The 20,399-nt window shown below is 40.3% G+C and overlaps 1 protein-coding gene across 1 annotated transcript; it reads right to left on the bottom strand.

Moving 5' to 3' along the window:
- Positions 1-514: 514 nt before the first annotated feature.
- On the bottom strand, positions 515-15,477 carry RAB4A (RAB4A, member RAS oncogene family). Its single transcript, XM_082216992.1, has 8 exons — positions 15,224-15,477; positions 10,194-10,274; positions 9,006-9,120; positions 8,578-8,640; positions 7,249-7,403; positions 5,989-6,084; positions 5,039-5,193; positions 515-4,474 (listed from the first exon to the last, which is right to left on the bottom strand). The coding sequence occupies exons 1-7, from the start codon at positions 15,252-15,254 to the stop codon at positions 5,078-5,080; spliced, it is 657 nt and encodes a 218-aa protein (XP_082073118.1). The 5' UTR covers positions 15,255-15,477; the 3' UTR covers positions 515-4,474; positions 5,039-5,077.
- Positions 15,478-20,399: the final 4,922 nt, after the last annotated feature.

The following is a 20,399-nucleotide window of genomic DNA, read 5'->3' as shown; positions in this document are numbered from 1 at the left end:
TAGTTGGTTCAGCTTTGTAATATTAACAGGAAACATGCACTGGACAGTTGGTTGTTGGATTATTCAGTAAGAAACATAGAAAATCCAATTATTACTGTCCAGAAATAACCTAAGTAAGACCAAAGCTTAAAATCAGGCATTGCACATGAAACCATTTAAAATCACATAAGCTACCTAGCATACATCTATCCATCCATTAAAAATTGTGTGCTTGTTTCCATGGCAATCATGCCACTTTGTTTTAGCAAGTCATGATTAAGATTCTGAGCATTTAATGTATGGGGGTGTCAAATGCATATAGATAAATAAGATTATTGATATTGTTAAAATTCTGAACATCTCCCTTGGCAGGGTTGAGATTTCATAGAGATGCAACAGTGCACATTGGAGATGTTAACAATGCAGGAAATGGTGGATGTATGAAAAGGCTGATCAGCCAGGGAGCATAGCTTTCCACCCCTTCCACCCACACCCTCCCCAAGCCTGCCATGATTGAAAAGAAACCTACAGTAAATACATTTAAATAAAACCTTTTATTTAGTAACATTTCTCTGGTGACATTAAGCAGCATAGTAAATTCTTTATACAGTATAGAAGTCATGCATTTAAAGTTTAATGTATACTAACACTGTGTAAAAGCACTTTTATTTTTAGAAGCAATTAAATGCCAAGAGCATTTGTCTTGAGGCTCAACTGTAATAATACTCCTTAAGCTCTTGCAGTTCCAACTTGTGGAACCAAGCCAATACAGGTAGCAGCAATCTAGCACATTTCAACTACAGTTCCTCCAACTCATGTTCACAAGGGTGTACAAGAGTACAGCTACAATTTTCAGAGTCTTGAAGTGTGACACTACACACTGCAAGGGAAACACGGGGTTCCAAACTCCATGTATCCCTTAGAAACAGTAATATAGTGAAGGCAAGCCTTTGTAGACAACAATCAATGACCTGGGTGTCTAATCATTTCCTGAACCAACTTTCCTCCTTGCAAAGCCTAGCTCTAATATTTAAATAAACCCAGTTTTGGGAAACAACCAGGAAGAAGTGTTGGGGGCAATCTGTGGGCACAGGAGGTATGAACTCTCATGAAATTTTCTGCAGAAACAAAAACTTATTCATGCTAATCTGCAGACACAAAATTTGGAAAGGAGCATACAAATATTAGTTTAGAACTGAAGCCACAGTACAGTTCTGCCTAAGGTAATTTTAGCCCCATAGAAATTTTAAGTTCCAATTGTCTTTCCCTTTATCAAAGATAAGCAAGTTTGTGAAGTGACATTTATTAGCTAAATCTGGAAACAAACAGCAAGACAGAGAGTTTATCGTGCCTGCATTTGCATTATGTTAAAAACAAAACAAAAAAACAGATCACTGGAGGGAAGTAGAGGAAACAGAACTCCCTCAGAACATACACAACCCAAAACACCTTAACACAAACAGTAAGGCACAAGGCCTTGAGTTCCCCAACCAACTATAAAGGAGGCTAGCGATAGGGAGAGACCGGTTTTTGTGCTGTAGTACTAACTACCAACCATTTACATCAGTCTATGCTAACCTGGCACCTTCCACATATTTTGGACTACAAGTCCCACTGGTTGAGGCTGATGGAAGGTCTAGTCCAAAACGTCAGTCAGGCATCAGGTTGGCTCAGGGCGATCCATGTAAATGAAAGATGTGTGGAAGATGAAAAGGGATTGTGGGAAAGAACTAAATGCAACAGGAAGATGTACAAAAACCTATGGAGTAAATACCTGAGTTTTCACTACATCATTAATCGGTTCACAATTAATAGTAGCATGGCACCTCCTTTTTTCTGCTATTCCCTCCAGTATGAGAGAGGGCAGCAGTACAGTAGTTACTGGGTAGGGGGTGGGAGGGAGGAGAAAGGGGAGCTTCAAGTATTATGTAGAAGACTAGGAACAAGTTAAAAGTTGGACTTTAGGACTTACTGACTAAACTTCTTTGGAATTGTTGACATTAATATATGTAACAGTAGAAAAAAGTACACAATAAAAACACACCAAATAATATTCTTTGAAAGTACTTCTGAACCATTATAAGACATCCATGCACTGCAGCTCATATACCCATGCTGTGAACCAAATACGTTAATAGATACTGCATGCTAATCACTTTCTTTACTTTGAGTGGATGTTTACCTAGACTTCAAATTGACCTTTTTCCAGTACAATGCATGGAAGCATGTTATTTTGTTTACATCAGTCTACTTTATTTTTGGGAATTAACTTTTTGATGAATCAACCCCTTCAAGTTAAAGGTTCTCATTTACCTCAAAGGATTACAGTGTCCATTTTGTATGCTAATGAGTAACGTGCTTGCAATCTGTGTCATTTTACTTTCCCTGAATGGTGGGGGAGAGAGAGGAGGGGAGGATGAAAAATGTACTCAAATGCCAACATTAAAGTGTGTTTTTCATCTTGGATTAAAATGCATGAGCTGTCTCCCAACCATTATTTATTTACTGAAATGCAGCAGCGGGCCTGCAGAGCTGGAGGACCGCCAGTTCCTGGATGAACTTGCCCATCAGTTAAGAGTCGTAGTCATGGGCCCTGCTCTGGGCACCCCTGCCACTGGAGCCTGACCTGTTTATCTCTGCTTATGGCCATCAGTTTACTCTGCTGACCTGTTCAGTTTTTGTCATTCAATGTGATGAGCTTTGGCTTGGCAAAGGACTGCTAAAGTCTTATTTACATTATTTTAACTATTTTACCTGCATTGTAATGAAGCTTTGTTACTTTTATTTGCCATTTTGTATTTATTGCAATTGTTTTTGAGTTGTTCTAGACCACTTATTAAATTGCCTTAAATGCAATTTATGAGAGAAAAGCAGCATAAAAACATCAGAGCAGCTATCTTCTAGAAAGGGTGCTTAAACCATGTCTTGTAGATCCTACCTCCAGTTGCTCTGTATAGTTTCTCCTCAAGGATGTGAAACTAGCTAAGACAGGAGGAGCTGGAAGCAGTGATTTTTATCAGAAAAATGTCTCACAGCTCCAATCAAATTCAGTCTCTCCTGCTGCCTGCATTTTGAGTAAATAAACATTCAAGAAAGAGATTGCTCATGTGTCTTGCCAACTTAGGCTCAATCAAATACTTATTTGACAATAATGTCAATGTTTGCCCTCACTGTGTAACATCCTCAGATATGACCAACCAAAAAGTTTTAAGCAATGTACATCCTTAGTTAAAACTAACACAATCTAGCTCAAATAGCTATATTTACACCTCCCATATACAGCTTCAATGTTTCCATATTTCAGAATTATCTGTGTATCAAAATCATAAATGTTCATGTTCTGGAGTTTTTAAGTGTCAAGAACATTTAAGAGGCCAATTCATTTTACTTTTACATACGCACACCTGTCTCTCTTAGGCAAAGTCAAGGTTTCATATTTCCAAGTATCTCTATAGAACTCTCAGTTAGATACCATGAAGGCAGAGGGCAGTGTTTATCTTTGACTAGCTGCTGCCGTTTTCTGTATTGTCTTTCTAAATTACAGAGTAAAAGAAGCTGACTGCAGTGCATTACTACAGATTTTGAAGCAGTCTATACAACATATGCTACTTTTCATAACAAATTGCTTCTTTTTAAGGAGGATAACCTGAACAGAGTCTTAGGTATAGAAATTACTTTAATTTTAAAAAATGAAGTCAGATAACGATGATTCACAACTTCAAACACTGTTCTAGAATGGCAAAACAAGTAGGCATTATCTTTTCCCCAAAACATACAATTTCAGTTACAATTTCAGATGTAGAAAACAAGGATTTCCCAAGGCAAGATCAGACAGCAGTAAGCTCTTAAGATCACAAATGAATTGTATAGCCTACAGTTGTCAAAGTGATTGAAATACATTTAAGAATTGTCAGGAAACAGTTCAGCTATGCTTCAGTAAAAAACCCACAACATATTAGTAAACTTATGGCCTGTTTTTCAAAAAAATAAATCATATACCTTGTAGAATATGGCAAATAAAACACTGACAATCAATGCCAGTAGCTTTCAATATCAAATCATAAATAAAAGCTATTGTACAAAAAAACAAAATAAAAACAAACCACCAAACATGATAAAGCCTACCAGTTACATTTCAGTTCTTATTTATAAAACAAACAAATGTTAGTGCAACAATATGTCAGTATATCATGCTTTGGAAATTTAATGACCACATTTTATATACACAGGATACAGCAATGTCTTAAACTGGAAGAAATGAGAAAAAATATGCAACAGATTTTTTTTTACATACTGATATTTTACTCTTGTCCACTGAATTACCAAATTTTATTTTTTGCAATCTTGCTGTGCCAAGTGCACACTTCTGGAAGCCATTTCATAGTACTTTAAAAAAATACCAGATGCGGTATGCTTTACTGAATAAAAAGCAGTTCTAAAACTGCAGTCTTGAAGCCATGGCAGTTGTTTCATTAATCGTCATTTTCAAGGACAGCTGAAAAAATAAGCAGCATTTCATGTTAAACAATGTAGGCATCCTATGCACACTTTAGGAACAAACTCCATGCAATTTAGTGTGAAACCACAGAATTAATCTATTTTGTTTTTTGAGACAGACACACAATTAAGCAGTCATTCACAAGGTCATACAACATACACAGATTCTCCACCTTAGTGGATTTTTGTTATGCACTAAGGAAATGTTCTTGAGGAAAGGAGGGCTATAAATGAAATAAAGCAATGTTTCTCAAATTAAGAGGTTCGATATAGATTTGAATTTTCATTTCAGTGCAAATCCATTACTTGCAACAGGACTGACTTCTGAGTAGGAATCATGGTTACAGTTATGCTGTTACAGATTTACATTGTTTTTACAAGGTGGATATTAAAAACATAAATCCTGACAGTAAAACAAACAAACAAACAAACAAACAAGCCCTTGGGACACACAGAAAATTTGAGAAAAACCACCCCACCTGTGGAGCTGGTGAATGGATTTTCCCTTCCTCAATTATCAATGTCTAAACAAAGATGCTGATCTCCAACTGCTAACGCTTACCTCTTTCCTTGCTCAAATGAATGTTTCAGTTGTCTGTTCCTAACAGCCACATTCTTGAACACTTTGAGCTTGTGCTCTTCGTGGAGATCTCAGCTGTCTCAGGGCAGCATCTCCATACTGAATACCTGAGCCCATCCTTTCCGGATCCAGCTCACCTGATAAAACAAAACACAATTTGTTCTTACAGACGTTGTAATTACATTTAAATTCAAGGCTGTTCTCTTCACGAACATGCAATGTTAAAATTTAACTTTTGCTGAATGTAACACTAACAGTAGTCATGAGAAGTTGAGAGTGCTTTACACACAAACACATGTACATATGCACACAAATATAATTTGTACTTTTTTTCTTTTACAGAGGGGTGCCTGTTTTTAAGTATTGTTAAGCAAACTTTTAATGGTCCTATCCATTATACAAGCTGCTGTGTCCTCCCCTTCCTACTAGTTGGAAGATGTACAGCAGGTTGGAAGCTAGATGTCAGAGGCTGAGAGGCTTCACACACAAGAAGGCAGTTCAGAGTTACAATATTATTAATAATCTAAATGTCAGACATCTCTTTCAACAATCACATATTTAGAAAGATGTTACATTTTTACAGCAACCTGTAAAAAAATGCTTTGACAGCATCCCCTACCACTGGGTGATTATCCAATGATATACTCAAGCCCATCAATTTCAATGGGTCTACCCCTGCTGTTAAAAGGGTGCTAGTGGGGTGTTGAATGAAAACCAGTTACACCTCCTTTTGGATTGTGTTCTTCAGGGTCATTTGTACTTGCATTAAGGTATTTGACAAGTTAAGACACAGGTGAGAATTAGGTGACACTTTATGACAATAGAAGAGCACATCTAATTTGAGCGCAGTTTATCACATGCCAACATTTCACATACTCTAAAGTGTCTAGAGCTGAAAATATTTTGAGATCACAAACATGAACTGTGATTACCTGACTCAATTTTATTAAGTATTTTTCTGGCACACTGTACAAAGGCCTCTTCAACATTCTCCCCTGTCAATGCACTTGTTTCCAAGAACATAAGTTCTGAAACAAATATGAACAAAAAAATATTTGCAATCATTATTTGCATATAACCTATACCCGCAAGTCTCAGGGTGGTTCACAGGATAAAATCAGAATATTATATACCACAAAATACAGAAACAAAAACAACAACCCAATAATAACCCCCCAATATATTTTAAAAGGGCACAGGATTGATCAATCCATCCATCCATCCGTTTGAAGCGATATCCTGATTCAGTCTTCCCTGATTAGCTGCCCTCTAGATGTTTCAGCAGAACACAACTCCCATCATTCCGAACCACTGGCCCTACTGGCTAAGGCTGAAGGGTGCTGTGTCCCAAAATATATGTAGGGCACTGGGTTGAGGAAGGCTACCCAAAAGAACAGTCAGGGAAGAAAGCTGGTCCAAAGAATGGTCAAAAAGCACCTGTTCCACTTCTGAAGCTAATAACCACATTCTACCCTGTTTTTGCCACCCGTCCCCTACTGCACTCCTCCCCCAAGCATCTATTCCAAGCAAGAGAAGGGTTCCCAAACCACAGGAGTGACTTTTCAGCTAACAACAAATCAAGATAAAAAACAATTAAACAAAATATTATCTATATCAAACAAAAATATGCAATGCATTCCTAGTTGTATCTGCCCAGAAGCAAGTGCTGTTAAGTTGAATGGTGCTTACTCCTAGATATAGGATTGCAGTCTAACTTAAGCAACAGTAAACAGATAAGATGTAGCAGAATAACTTCAACCAGAAGAATATCCAAAGCATTGAACAATTCTAAAACAATGCAGTCATAAACTGGTTTCAAGACACCAACAAAGAGGTGTGCGGAAGTTCTCAGATAATTGGTATATGCCCAATGGACATCTTACCCAATTACAACCACACCAAAATTGGGGGATGTTTCATAAAGAGTTGTCTTCCAACTTCTTCGTCCCATTTTTGGAGACTGAGGGGGTTGCAGAATGGGGCAAAAATGTTCACCAACTGAGAATGACAGAAGCACTGACCTCCCTCTGACTTGACTTTACCTTCCATACTAGTAGCTTCCAATACCTGGGTGGGGAGGTCATAATTCCAAATGATGGTGAGTTGTGGTCCAAAATATCCAGAGGGCACCAGGATGGGGGAGGCTGATACAGACTAGCACCAAACTCAGATAGGTCATGAAAAATACTTACCATTTTCTTGAGCAAACCTGGATGCTTCCAAGAAAGTGACTTCCCGATCTCCATCAAGATCCTTTTTGTTCCCACACAGTATTATAACAATATTCTGACTTGCTAGCATCCTCGCATCTGTTAGCCAGTTAGTAAGCGCATTGTAGGTTTCTCGACTGCATCACAAAAGGACAAATTATTAGATGTTAATAATTATACTTCCCCCTTAAAACTATGTTTTAATTATCCTAGCTAACTAGATAATTTACACAACAATAGTTCATGTTCACTTTGATAGAAGATCAACTAAAAAAATTGCTGTACTTTCTTTTGTCCATTGTAAAATACTACAGAGAAGTTATTGACCAGCAATAATGGATACGGAGCACCTGACAGGTGGTAGGGTGCAGAGCAGGCAGGCAACACCAAAGAGCATGCAGTGTTAGTCCTACATTTGGACCTGTGCCAGTGCACTGTGGACACTGAAAGCAAGGGCAAGTGTAACCAGTGAAACTTGCCCCTTATACAGTTGTTCCAAAGCTGACCAGAACATTACAACAGACTTACTTTTTTTGTAGTGTATGTGTATTTAAGTCTCCAAGAGAATCAGTTTTGAGTTAAAGGAACACCACTCTGTTTCTGAGGCATGCACTCTAAGACATCTGAAAGTAAGGGGGCCATTTCTATGAAGGAGTCACTGGTATCCAAGAAAGCTGACAGAAAACACTCTCAGGAGTAAACGAAGCATGGTCCCCAGTGTTTCTTCATCCAGAAAAAAATTGATTCCCAATATGGCTAATGGTGATGGTCTCTCACAATCTCAAGAAGTCCTTGATGTGCAAGACTCTGCACAGGACTCAGAAGAGTCCAGGTTTGGCATCATGGCCTACTGTATGTATATACTGCAATCAGCTGCTAGTACCAGATATAAAAGCTTGAGCATAAATAAATTTTAAGGAAACATGGCTTGTGCATGTTGGGGATGGAGAGGAGAGAGATGAACTAGTAAAGAGGCTAGTCTGCCTCTTAAGCCACTGAAGTCAGATTTTGTACTAGATTGAATTTAAAATATTTTTATATGTAGGATGGTTTGAAAAGGGTTCTTTACTGTAAAATTATACCCCCGTTTAAGATACAGCAGCTCAAATGAAATAGGGCTGGGAGCACACTTGTGTGAATTTTGTGTGCGTAACCTCAAGAAGCTATGAAAGCTGAACTTGTCCCATGATAATTGCTCTTATGTGATTAATTTATCTTGGCTGTAAAGGATTACATGTCTACCTAAGGATAACCACAGGAAGAGCAGAATAGTTTATCTGTACTTATATTTATAGCAGTTTTTCCTTTTACCTGGTGATGTCATAAACAAGTAAGGCACCCGCTGCACCTCTGTAGTAGCTTCGGGTTACAGACCTGTGAAGGAAAACATATACCACTATAAGATGACAATAAGCTATGCTCTACACAGTGCTACAATTACAAACAACACAAAAGCTACTGTGTCCGCTTAACAAGGCAGTACAGTCATGACTGAGCCAAAGTTGAGCAGCTTTAAGCCTCATCAGCTTTGAGGGGGCATATATTAAAACTCTCCAGAAGAAATCAATGATTTAACAATACTTACTTTTGCCTACAAGTTCTCCTATAGTCACAATACAACTGGATGTCACAGAACTAGTGAAACAGTAGCCAGTATCCAACAAACTTGCTAACAAAAAAGTCACATGCCACTTTCTTCAACTAACATGCCAACAAATTTCTGTGCTATGAAAATATACCTGAATCGTTCTTGTCCAGCTGTATCCCATATTTGTAGTTTTACATATTTGCCTCCAACATTTATTATCTTTGAACCAAACTCCACTCCTATGGTATGATTTGAGTCATCTTTGACTAGAATAGAAAAGGTGTCTATTAGTAGTCAAGTACAATTTAAAGTATACAAGGATATTACATTAACACTGACATTTTTATTATTTATCCATAATTTGTTCTGTACAGGCAGCAGTGTATTTGTTAACTTAACCAAGGGGAATTTTTATGGTAAATTCACACACACAGAGAGAGACAGTACTTTTCAACACATATTCAGGGGTATTAGAATACGCTTCTGTGAACACTTTGTGAATATGCTAGACAAGATATGTCAAAATGAAATGCATTATATAGTTGTGAGAATTCATCCAACATTGGATGGTGGGCTATGTGCATATACATATATATACACATATGCATGCACAAATGTGACAATTCCCAAAATTTACTAGTGGCACCGGTCAAGGAAATTTCCTTATTCAAAGGTTGCTTTGTGACAAAAAAATGCCTCCTTCTCACCCACCCCTAAGTTTTGTTAACTAAGATTTATGAGAACATGCTATCAATGCCCATGCTTGAAGTTGTGGCTACCATGTTTTCATTTTGTGTAGGATCAAAATTTGTTATCACAGTGACACATAAATGGAATGTGTGAACTGACCAGAAGAGCATGGAATCTGCCTTTGTACTGGCAAGGGGTATTATGTAGAATGGTAATCTATCAACTCAGCTCTTAGGGCTATCCTGGGCAGTTCACACACTCCATTTATGTATCACTGTGATAGCAAATTTTGATCCTACACACAATGAAAACATTGTAGCCATGGTATTAAGGAAGATATTGATAGCATGTTCTCTCAAGCCTACATAGAAAGTGATTTGGGGTAGATAATACATACCGAGGAGTACGCTACACTGAGTACAATGGGATTTACTTCCAAGGAAATACATGGATTACATTGCACGTGTCCCTACTTATTCATACTACTGTCTAAGAAATGCCAGATCACTTCTGTCCAAAAAATGCTGTTAGCCAGGACCAATGTGGACCAGAGTTCTGTTGAGCAACCCCCACAAAAACTCCAACTCTAAGAACCCCACAACATCTGCATTATACTCTAAGAACCCCACAACATCTGCATTATACTTACATTTCTTCTCAATAAATTGATGAAGCAAACAGGATTTGCCAGTGCCTGCATTTCCAATTACCAAAAACTTAAACAGGAAATCTGAAAATGATAAGACAACCAAATGAGCATCTTCAAATGCAAAAGAAACATGCTATTACTGCTTTTTCCCTTTGTCATGAAAAGAAATCACAAGGACACAGAACAGATAAACTGTCTAGTTACTATTCAGTGCCTGGCTTAGCAAGATATTGCAACAGAACAAAGGAATAAGTATGGCTATTTGTATTCTACACATGACATATGAATCTGTCTAAGACAAAATTCAGCATTTCAGATTTGAATTTTTCTCCTAGCCTTTGTAGTACTATTTTGGTAATAAAACAAGAGCTGATTTATTCCAACAATCTAGATTCTAAAAGTGTTGAATCAAACATTAAAAAAACAACAGGACAGGTTCTCTGTGAGGCATAAGTAGCAAAGGACAAATAACATCAAGTTGGATTTTTCAGATACATACCCAAGTTTGGCATCTCTGAATGCCATGATAAAAAACTAACTGAAGTTATAATTCAATTCGGATGAATCAGCAGAAAAAAATATCCCTTTCAAGTTTGCAAGGCACAATATGAAAAAGAGTAGGGCAGGGAGAGGAAGGACACAAACTAGCCAAAGCGAAGCACTTTTAAGTGGGAGATTTATGCTTTTAAAACAGCAAACATTTAGTAACACCTATAGCTGTGGCAGGGAACTTTTCTGCAGCCTGAGAAGTGCATTCCCTCATATGCAGCCATTCAGGGGCCACATGCCAGTGGTGGATGGGGCCAGAGCAAAATTGGGAGGCACAAGGGATGCAATTTTTACTATTATATAGTAGGTAATGCTCCTGTACCCCAAAACCAGAGGTTTCTACACACACACACACATGCCCACATCTTTTGGTTCTCTATCAAGGTACCGTAAATAAAATGAATGTGACCTGAGGAGGAGCATAGCGTGGGAGAATTTTGATGGCTGGACAGAGGTTTGGAGGACTGCATTTGGGCCTGCAGCCTGAGGTTCCCAACCCCTGATCTATGGGATCTTCAGATGTTTCACAGTCCGAAGCTATCTGACCACCAAACTTCTCTATTACGTCACATTCAAAACTGGCTTACTCTATACATACAAAGTAAAGTTTCTCTTGCAAATATGAAAAGACTATCAGCAATGCCTAAGCAGCAATTTCTAAACTTTCCCAACATACTCAAATCCACACTGCAGATAATATATTCCTTTTACAACTGGGGGGGGGGGTGTCACAGTGCTGTAAAGTACCATAGGCTCATGTGAATCGGATGTTAACTAGCTATTGTTATTCTAAACAACTGTGGGGAAAATTGTTTGCATGTTTTACTTCTGGCACAGTGTAGTGAAAGCAATTCACATGCCAGTTATTTCTTCAGCTTTACTTGCAGCTTCTTTTTTCTAGATGAAACAAAAAACTAAAAACAAAGCCATGAAAGGCACTTCATTATAGGGCTGATTTTCTCTTTCTTCCTCACTGACAAAGAAGCTTTGAGCTCCAAGATTTGTTGAGCTGTCTGGCCTCTCACCCTAGAGAAGTCTGTTGTTACTAGGATTGACCGAAGACAAAAACGCAGCCAAGAAGAGACCCACTGTCACTATTATCATCATAGCTAATTTTGAAACATTAAGGGCTATCTAGAGGCAAGAACCTCATAACACAAATGTGAATGCTATTACAGGGGCTGTACCCAGGAAACGGGGACTTCTGGTAACCATGACTATCAAAGCTTTAAGGATGCAATAAATGAGCATTAAAAATTATTGATTCAGGGTAGCTTTTATTCTTCAGTTGTTTTGAGAAATTAAAAATCCAACCATTACTTTTCCATGTTGTGTTTGGAGTGTACAAAGGCTCTATTATATTGTAAAGGTAAAGGGACCCCTGACCATTAGGTCCAGTCGTGACTGACTCTGGGGTTGCGGCGCTCATCTCACTTTATTGGCCGAGGGAGCTGGCGTACAGCTTCCAGGTCATGTGGCCAGCATGACTAAGCTGCTTCTGGCGAACCAGAGCAGTGCACGGAAACGCCGTTTACCTCCCCGCCAGAGGTTTATCTACTTGCACTTTGATGTGCTTTCGAACTGCTAGGTTGGCAGGAGCAGGGACCATGCAATAGGAGCTCACCCCGTTGTGGGGATTCGAACCGTCGACCTTCTGATCGGCAAGTCCTAGGCTCTGTGGTTTAACCCACAGTGCCACCCGCGTCTATCTATTTAGTAATTCTCAAAAATATTCCACTCTGTGGGCAATATAACAATTCCCCTAATAATATAACAATTCCCCTAATAATGGTAGAATTTGACTAGATGTGATGGTAGATGTAAACTGAAAAATATATCTTTTGTGCATGTACTATGCATCAGCAAACAAGAATGGCATCTAAAAAGGAATGCAGTACAGTACTTCATCTCCTGCAGTATTCTTTCACAGATTTTCTTTATTTGGCATAGATGCATTACTGCTTTTATTCCTATGCACCTACAAAAATATTTTCTACCTGGAATATTTTAAAAAGAAAAACAAAGACAATTACCATGAAAAAAATACGAAAGAAACTAACAATTTAGTAATCTCATCAGGGAAATTAGGGCAGGAAGATCTCAACAAAAAGTCTCAAAGAAAGGGGAAGTAAAAATATATTTTTAATTGCAGGATAGTGAAGCCCAGAAAACAAGATATTATGCCTGAGATATTCCAAATCATGGAGGCTCAAAATGGAGCATGCTCTTCTTGCATCTCTGCCTCTTCTTTTATGCTGCCCTAAGTTTCTTCCCAGAAGCTCTTCAAGTCATCGTTCAATACATAATGATGTTTATGGGATACTGCCAAAAGATAATGGTTTGGTATACAACAACCAGAATTTTTCACTTTATTTTAAGAAAATGGGTTTGACTCAAGTGAAAAAAAGCACCAACTGTAGAAGTGCAAACAAACTGAGTCCCAGCAGCTACTAGAAAGAAACAAGTTCCTCAATTAAAACAAAGGTGCTGCTAATCAGGAAGTTTAACTACGATGTATAGCAGAAGAGTACAGTAAGCATTCTAGCTAAAACCATACATGCTCTTGATAACATGACCAGGTCCATCTGCTGCTATGTTGCTAGCATACACTACAGCTTGCGTTCAGTAAGGGGCATGCAACCAGTATGTGGTTGCTAACTCAAGAGAGCTTCCTGAACTTGGTGTCTTTATAGATGTAAATGGTATTACTTTGCCTATCCTTGTTTTTTCACTTGCTCACTGGCTTAATCACACATCTGTAGTATGATTTCTTGTAGCATAGAGTTTCTCATAAACTACAGCTGTTAACTCTCCTAGTTTTGCATTATTTAATCCATTTTCCAGATTTGTAGAAATATGTACATTACTTGCTCCTTTATAAACATGCAGCAATTATTCACTTGGCCCTGGTATAATTCTCTTCATTTTTTTCAGGCTGAATACCATGCACTGGCTTCTACAATCTGGAGCTCTACACATCAATTCCCACCAGCTCCAGCTAGCACTGCTGGGGTTGTTGGGAGCTGTAGTCCAAAATACCTCTTGAGCATCTTTGTAAATGAAATTTTATGCATCAGGCATAGGCAAACTCAGCCCTCTAGATGTTTTGGGACTACAACTCCCATGATCCTTAGCTATCAGGACCAGTGGTCAGGGATGAATGGGAACTGTAGTCTCAAAACATCTAGAGGGCTGAATTTGTCTTTGCCTGGTATACACCATACAACAAATATGGAGCTCCACTATGTTTAAGCATGTAGTGAAGCATAAGCTGAGCACTGACAAAGATTGATAACTGTGATCATTTACCAACAGAGTACACTGACTGCAGTCTTGAGATAGAGAGCATATGCGACCTTGGCTCCAGCTTTTGTCCCTAAGTAAAAAACACTGCTTTTAGAGCATTTAATCTAGATTTGTCACATAGGATAGGCCTTCTTCCTCTTTTCAAAATCTGGGTGCAAGCAGATGTTATTAGTTCAGCAACACTGCTTAATGTTTCCCATGAAATTCCTAGTTTTTCTATTTATTCCAGTTGCTATCCACACAGAAGAAAATTCTCCCACTGTTACTTTCCCCATAGCAAAAACCATTACCTCTCAGAAGCAGCCCTACATACAGCACCATACATGGCTCACTACTGCCTCACAGTCTGGCCTAATACAAGTCATGACAGCACCCCTTGAAAAAGGTATGGTAGAAATTTAAGAAATGGGTTCCAAAATGCATGCTTGGACTAATGTGGGTATCAGGTTAGAAAATGGTTAGAAACTGCTGATCTATAGCACAGACATAAAAATGTTAGCCTACGGAACAGGGCTGCTGTGAGTGTTATATAAAGAAGAGAGAAAGCTATACGAAGGGCTTTAATGTGCCAATTACAATTGCCTAGGTTAAGATATACAGTATGTTTAAAAAGCGCATATAATTCAGCCCTTTCTTGAAAAAAGCCAGTGATCCATGCAGCCGAAAAGCCGAGGACCTGTATGCAACACCACTACTACCTGGTTTCTCCATTCCTCCTTGTCTACACATGGGTACCAAAAACAGGGGAAAGCAAGGAGGGAAGAGGAAGGGGCGAATGCGAAGACATCTGCAAGGGCCTCCCCTGTGCAAGGTGTGCGTAACCCACAGGCAATACTGGCTCTGTCCTTGCACTGATTTATTTTTAATGCTGCGCGGCAGTTCCCCGCCCTGGGCCCCCACGGGAAGGGCAGGCAACAAATGCTATGAATTCTGCATAAACGGGGGCGAGAGAAGTAATAACGCCGCGCGCGCTTGTGCCATGTCCGTCTCCACCGCATCACGCCGCAGGTCCGAAGCGGGCCCGCGGGCGCCGTGTGCGGAAAGAGAGCGCCCACCTCCCTGAAAACAACCCCTCCCTTCCCTATCTCTACAGGCACAGCCGCCGCCCGCAGTCCCGCTTCACCTCAGAGCCCGAGTACCACCCACCCAGCCCCGCCAGCCCAGCCCCTCCCTACCGTACGTCTCCGACATGGCTGTCTGCGACATTTTCCGAGCGACGCGGCCGCCCCTCTGCCCGCCACCGTCGTTGCCGTCGCCGCTTGGGGGCAACGCAGGACCTCGAGGCACCTCAGGGAGGCCGCAGCCTTGAGAACGGCAAAACACCTCCGGCGGCGGCGGCGCTGCTCCCCCTCCCCTCGGGCGGAGGGGAAAGGGGAGGGGTGAGGAGAGGGAGGGGGAAAACGCCTCTGCCAGCCACCCAGCGGCTCGAGAGCGCGTCTCACGAGGTCTGCGGCTGCGCAGGCGGCGGCTCCGCCCTCTCCGCCCGGCCCTTTGGCGGTGGAGCGGCTGTACGCAGGCGCGCCGGCGCGCCAACGGCTCCCTCACCAAAACAAAGCGCACGTGCGCGGCGGGCTTTGAAAGCCGACGTCTCGGCGGACCTCGCGCCTCGCAGTTGGGCCTGGGCGCCTGCTTTTCGTTGGGTTTTCGAGCGGAAGCCTCTGGCTCCATCTTGGTAGCTGGAAACGAGGGACAGTGAAAGGGATATAGGGCTCCCCAGGTCTGGGATATAGCAATGTGTCCTGCTTTGTAGAGGACAGGCCTCTTTATTTTTGAAGGGCTGTCAGGTGACCGTTTGATAAAGTGCCCTCTGTTTGATAAGGAACCACAGGGAGAGCAGGAGCTCTGTAGTCAACAGGAGCACCTGGCCAACAGACTGTAGGTTACCCCGGGGTCTTCCCCACTGTGGTGAGGTGCATTGTAATTCTGTTTAAATTACAGTATATTATTGCATCTACATTAAAAAAATGCAAATTGGTGCCACCCTTTTTTCAGTGATTTTCAACTGTCCACCCTACCCAGGTTCAGTTAACCCTTGGAAAACCAGGAACTCCTCAACTTTATTATTCTATATGTTACGATAACTTTATTAACCTACATTAGGTGCTGCAAGACTTGGTTGAGTTGAATGTGTTTTTTTACTACAAGTTTGCTGTTAGTTCTTTGTAGTCCTGAACTTGTGGGGGTTTCCCTTAATTACTGTTTTCTGTTTCTCTGTTTGTTGTTTGTTTGTTTGTTTGTTTAGCAATCTGTTTCCTGCCTTTTCGCCACAAGAACCCCAAGCCTTCTTAAAAACGCAATAAAAACATGCAAAGTTTAAAATCAAGTAAAAGGATGCATTTCTTTGTTTAATGATCAAACTGTGGAGTTTGCCACCACATGATGTGATGACCATTGACTTGTATGTCTTGTAAAGGGAATTAAGCTAATGGAGAATGAGGCCATCAGTAGTGTGTACCGCTGAAGTCTATAAAGTATGTCTCAGAATACCAGTTTTTGGAGAATGTATACAGGAGAGTGATATTGCACTCACATATTGCAATAGGAGACAGAACGTTGGGCTGGATGGATATTTTCTGAGAAGTAAATTAGACAGATCAGTATTATTTAAAGGCGTCATGAAGAGCTTAAAAAGAGCCCTGCTGGATCAGACCAAAGCTCTGGCCTCCAAATCCAGTCTGAAACCACTCATTCTTGCTCTGTTCACCACTGCTTTGTTTCCTACTTTTGCCCCCACACCAGCTTCCTTGTTACTGAGGGCTCATTCACACTTCTGCTTGTGTCCCAGAGGTTTTCTGCTTGCTTGACCTATGCTTTTTAGCCATGGGTCTGATAAGTTTCCCGCTTGCCCCACTCCTTTACAAGGTAAAAACCTCTCTTTAGCAAATAGCAATACATCAGAGCAAATGCCAATCCAGGATAAACCTGAAATGCCATTTCTTCCTGCTGAGTGCTAAAGTATGGTTTTCCCCAGGGGAATCCAGTGGGAAGAGGAAGTGTGGATAAGCCCTGCCTCCAGCTAACACTGTAACGGTCATTGTAACTTCTTGCCAACACTGTTGCTACTTTTTATTCCTATGTACTGTACTTTCATGCCAGTTTTAGCTTTTATCACCCAAAACTCTTTGGGACCAGCTATGTGAAGGACCACCTATACGCAAATATGCCTATCAAAGCCTTAAGATCAGCATTTGAGGCCTGCTCTGCTGTAAGTTGTAAAGAGGTGGATGCAGCAAAGGTTAGGCCTGTCAGTGGTGCTGTCAGGGAAGAACTTTTGACCCAGATTTCCAGGGCCTGCAGAATGAGCAGGAGGGACCCCTAATGCAGCAGGACTGACTTACCTGTTTTGAAGCAAGCATTACCACAGCTTACCATCTAAAAAGGACTTTCCCCAGTCCAGAGTCTAAAAAGATGTAACAGCACCACTGGAGCTTGGAACAAATGCATTATTGAATAGAACTGTGTTCACTGGGAGCAGGGAGATAGTTTGTGAATGTTTTTGCCAGTAATATAATTTAGTTCCATACCTCCAGCACACCCCATATTTACTAGTATTCCTCGGGAACAGGCTATTTTTTAAGAGAAAGCTTACTCCATATCTCTGACCATCCTGAGGGTGGCACCATACTGCTGCTTCTGAAAGGCACTCAGGAATTTTCAAGCAACTTTCATGTATGTGTGTGAGTGCTAAACTAGATATTACGAGGGAAACAGAAGAAGATTACTTGTAATTCTAATGTGGGTGGGTGGGGTAAGTTTCTTACATCAGCTGATGCTCCAGCAAATGCTTCCACGCTGGGGGAAATGGCCTCAGTGGGGCAATTGCAGAGAAGAATCAGTGGACCTAGAACAGGGGTTGGCAAGGTTTATCTTGCCTGGGCAGATCAGTCCTGCGGAGATCAAAAAGTTTTTCTTGATTTTTAGTCAGAACCTCCTTTCTTGTAACTTGAAGCCATTGGTTTGGGTCCTAGCCTCCAGAGCTGGAAAAAAAAACAAGCTTGCTCCATCTTTGATGTGACAGCCCTTGAGATATTTGAAGATGGCTATCATATCTCCTCTCAGTCTCCCCTTTTCCAGGCTAAACATACTCAGCTCCTTCAACCACTCCTCATAAGGCTTGGTTTCCATGCAAAGCTCAGAATAAGACAAAATTAATCTATATCAGAAATATAGCTGATGCAGTTTGTATTCACTTTGCCTATTTATTTTTAAAAGTGCAAAAGAAACGTGGGTGCTTCCAGATGGGTATTTGTTGTAGGAGTCATGCTGCTCGTGCATGCATTTTTTCTCAGTGTCCACACAACATTGTGGTATCAAAATGCCAGCCTGTATTTCCACCACCCACCCCAAACTTGGACTTACTCTTTCCTCAAAAAAAATAGTAATTAAAAAAAAACCCTATTACCAGTGATTCATTTGCAATAATACCCCCTCCACACACACCCCCTGGCTTGAAATACCCTCTGTCTTATTAAGTAAATTATTTGGCTATACTCGCCCCTGCCATTCATGCCCCTCCCCCCAATCCTAAACACATTACAGTGATTAGACCTAATGTCTGGCAAGATGTGAATTTTGGCTCGTAGCCATTTTCCACGTAGAATGCTTATGGACCCCCCCCTCCCCGCCGTGGAGCCTCGTGTAACGTGTCCTTTGATTCTTTATAAAGCAAAAGATTGGGCTGATAGGAATACACAGCTGTAGCATAAAAACCCAACAACACAAAGAAAGTTATTATGAAGTAATGTCTTTGCCACGACACACTGTTGCGTAACTCAGGGTTAGGGAAAAAGTTCTGCTGACCTTTACACAGGACATCAGCTAATCCACATTAGGGTAACAGGGTGCAAGTTGCTGGCTAAATTTCAACCTTGACAGACTGCATGTTCTTATCAACATTGTAAACGTCATCTATTGCTTTCTTTTATGGGAAGGAAGGGAGAGTATCTTTTTTATTGTGGCTTTTGGGGATACCCTTCTGGAAGGTCTATTTTTTCTTTCCCTTACGTATGTATGTTCCCCATTCTGAGCCAAATTTTACCCTAGAGCATCTGTTTAGCTTTTAGCATGCTGTCAATCCTCCAGTATTTACTGGCTTCCATGCTTAGTCTAAACCTAAACAAACAGGCTGTGCAGAAGGAATTGTGTGAAGGCAATAAATGAAAATTCAAACCATTTCCACTGTAATCAGTTGTTCATAGTGATAATGGATACATTAGCATAACTCTTTGGGAGAATATGTCAGGGATGGCCAGTTGTTGGCCCAGGGGCCAAATCCAGCCCCCAAACAGTTCTGTTGGAATTTTGGTGCTGCACCAAATTTTAATCAACATATAGTGAATAGTTTTTTCATCATTTCATATAGGGGGAAAGGAAAGTTTTTAGATGGTTAGCTTTATCCCACATTTATTATTGTATTTCTCTTTGGGATTTGTATATAATAATATGCCTGAGTTCCATGACTGTAAAGGCCTTAAAACTAGATGGTGTTACCTTTATTATGAAACTTGACCATTCAGTTTGTGCAGCAAAATACATTTAGAGTTTTTAGACCACTGATGGGAGAAAAGAGTGGGTCCAAGAATACAGCAGTTGGCTCCTTAGCTCCCATTGCCCCTTTCCTCACCCTACCCTGGTAGCATTTGAAATACCAGTTGCTCATTTTTAGCTATACAAAACACATGGTAAGTTGGCCCCAGTGACTGCTAATATGATAGTTTTCATGTTAGCTGCCTTAAACTAAAAAATGACATTTCTTTTTATTTTTTATTGATTTGGGAAACCTCATTTATATTTAAATTTTAAGTCCACTGAAGAGGCTTTGAGTGGAGGGCTCTAGCTATTGAAGATGGAGCCTAATCTGAATGTTAGGATTGTGCTTACAACAAATAAGGTGTCATTAGGTTTCAAGGAGAGACAGTATTTGAATTAATCTGAACATCTGCAAATGTTGGATAGCTAATTAGTAACCATATCCAATATTACAGTTGGGCTTTTTAGCTGCTGTCAGTTATACCGTACTTCGTCTTCAGAATGAAAACTTATAGCAGGTCAGTTTCAGGCTTGTTTTGAATGCCTCTTTTCTATAAGCTTTGGTTTAGTGTTTAATTAATGCTTTTCTTAAGTGCTAAAATACTTCATACATGTTATCTCAGTGGACCTATAGTACAGTCCACAATTATCATTACCATTTCATAGGTGGGGTGGAGAAGACTTAAGAGAATGTGGTTTGTGTGGGAAATTGCAGTCAAATATAACTAGCAAGCTTAGGCCTAGTTAATGCATGAAAGACCATAGAACTCAGCTAAACTCAGTTAGCTCATGCCGCCTCACCTCTGGTGAAGAAGGAAGACA

The sequence above is a fragment of the Podarcis vaucheri genome (assembly GCF_965113315.1).
Source record: "Podarcis vaucheri genome assembly, chromosome: 3".
Lineage (NCBI taxonomy): Eukaryota > Metazoa > Chordata > Lepidosauria > Squamata > Lacertidae > Podarcis > Podarcis vaucheri.
This window is presented reverse-complemented; position numbering and strand designations above follow the sequence as displayed.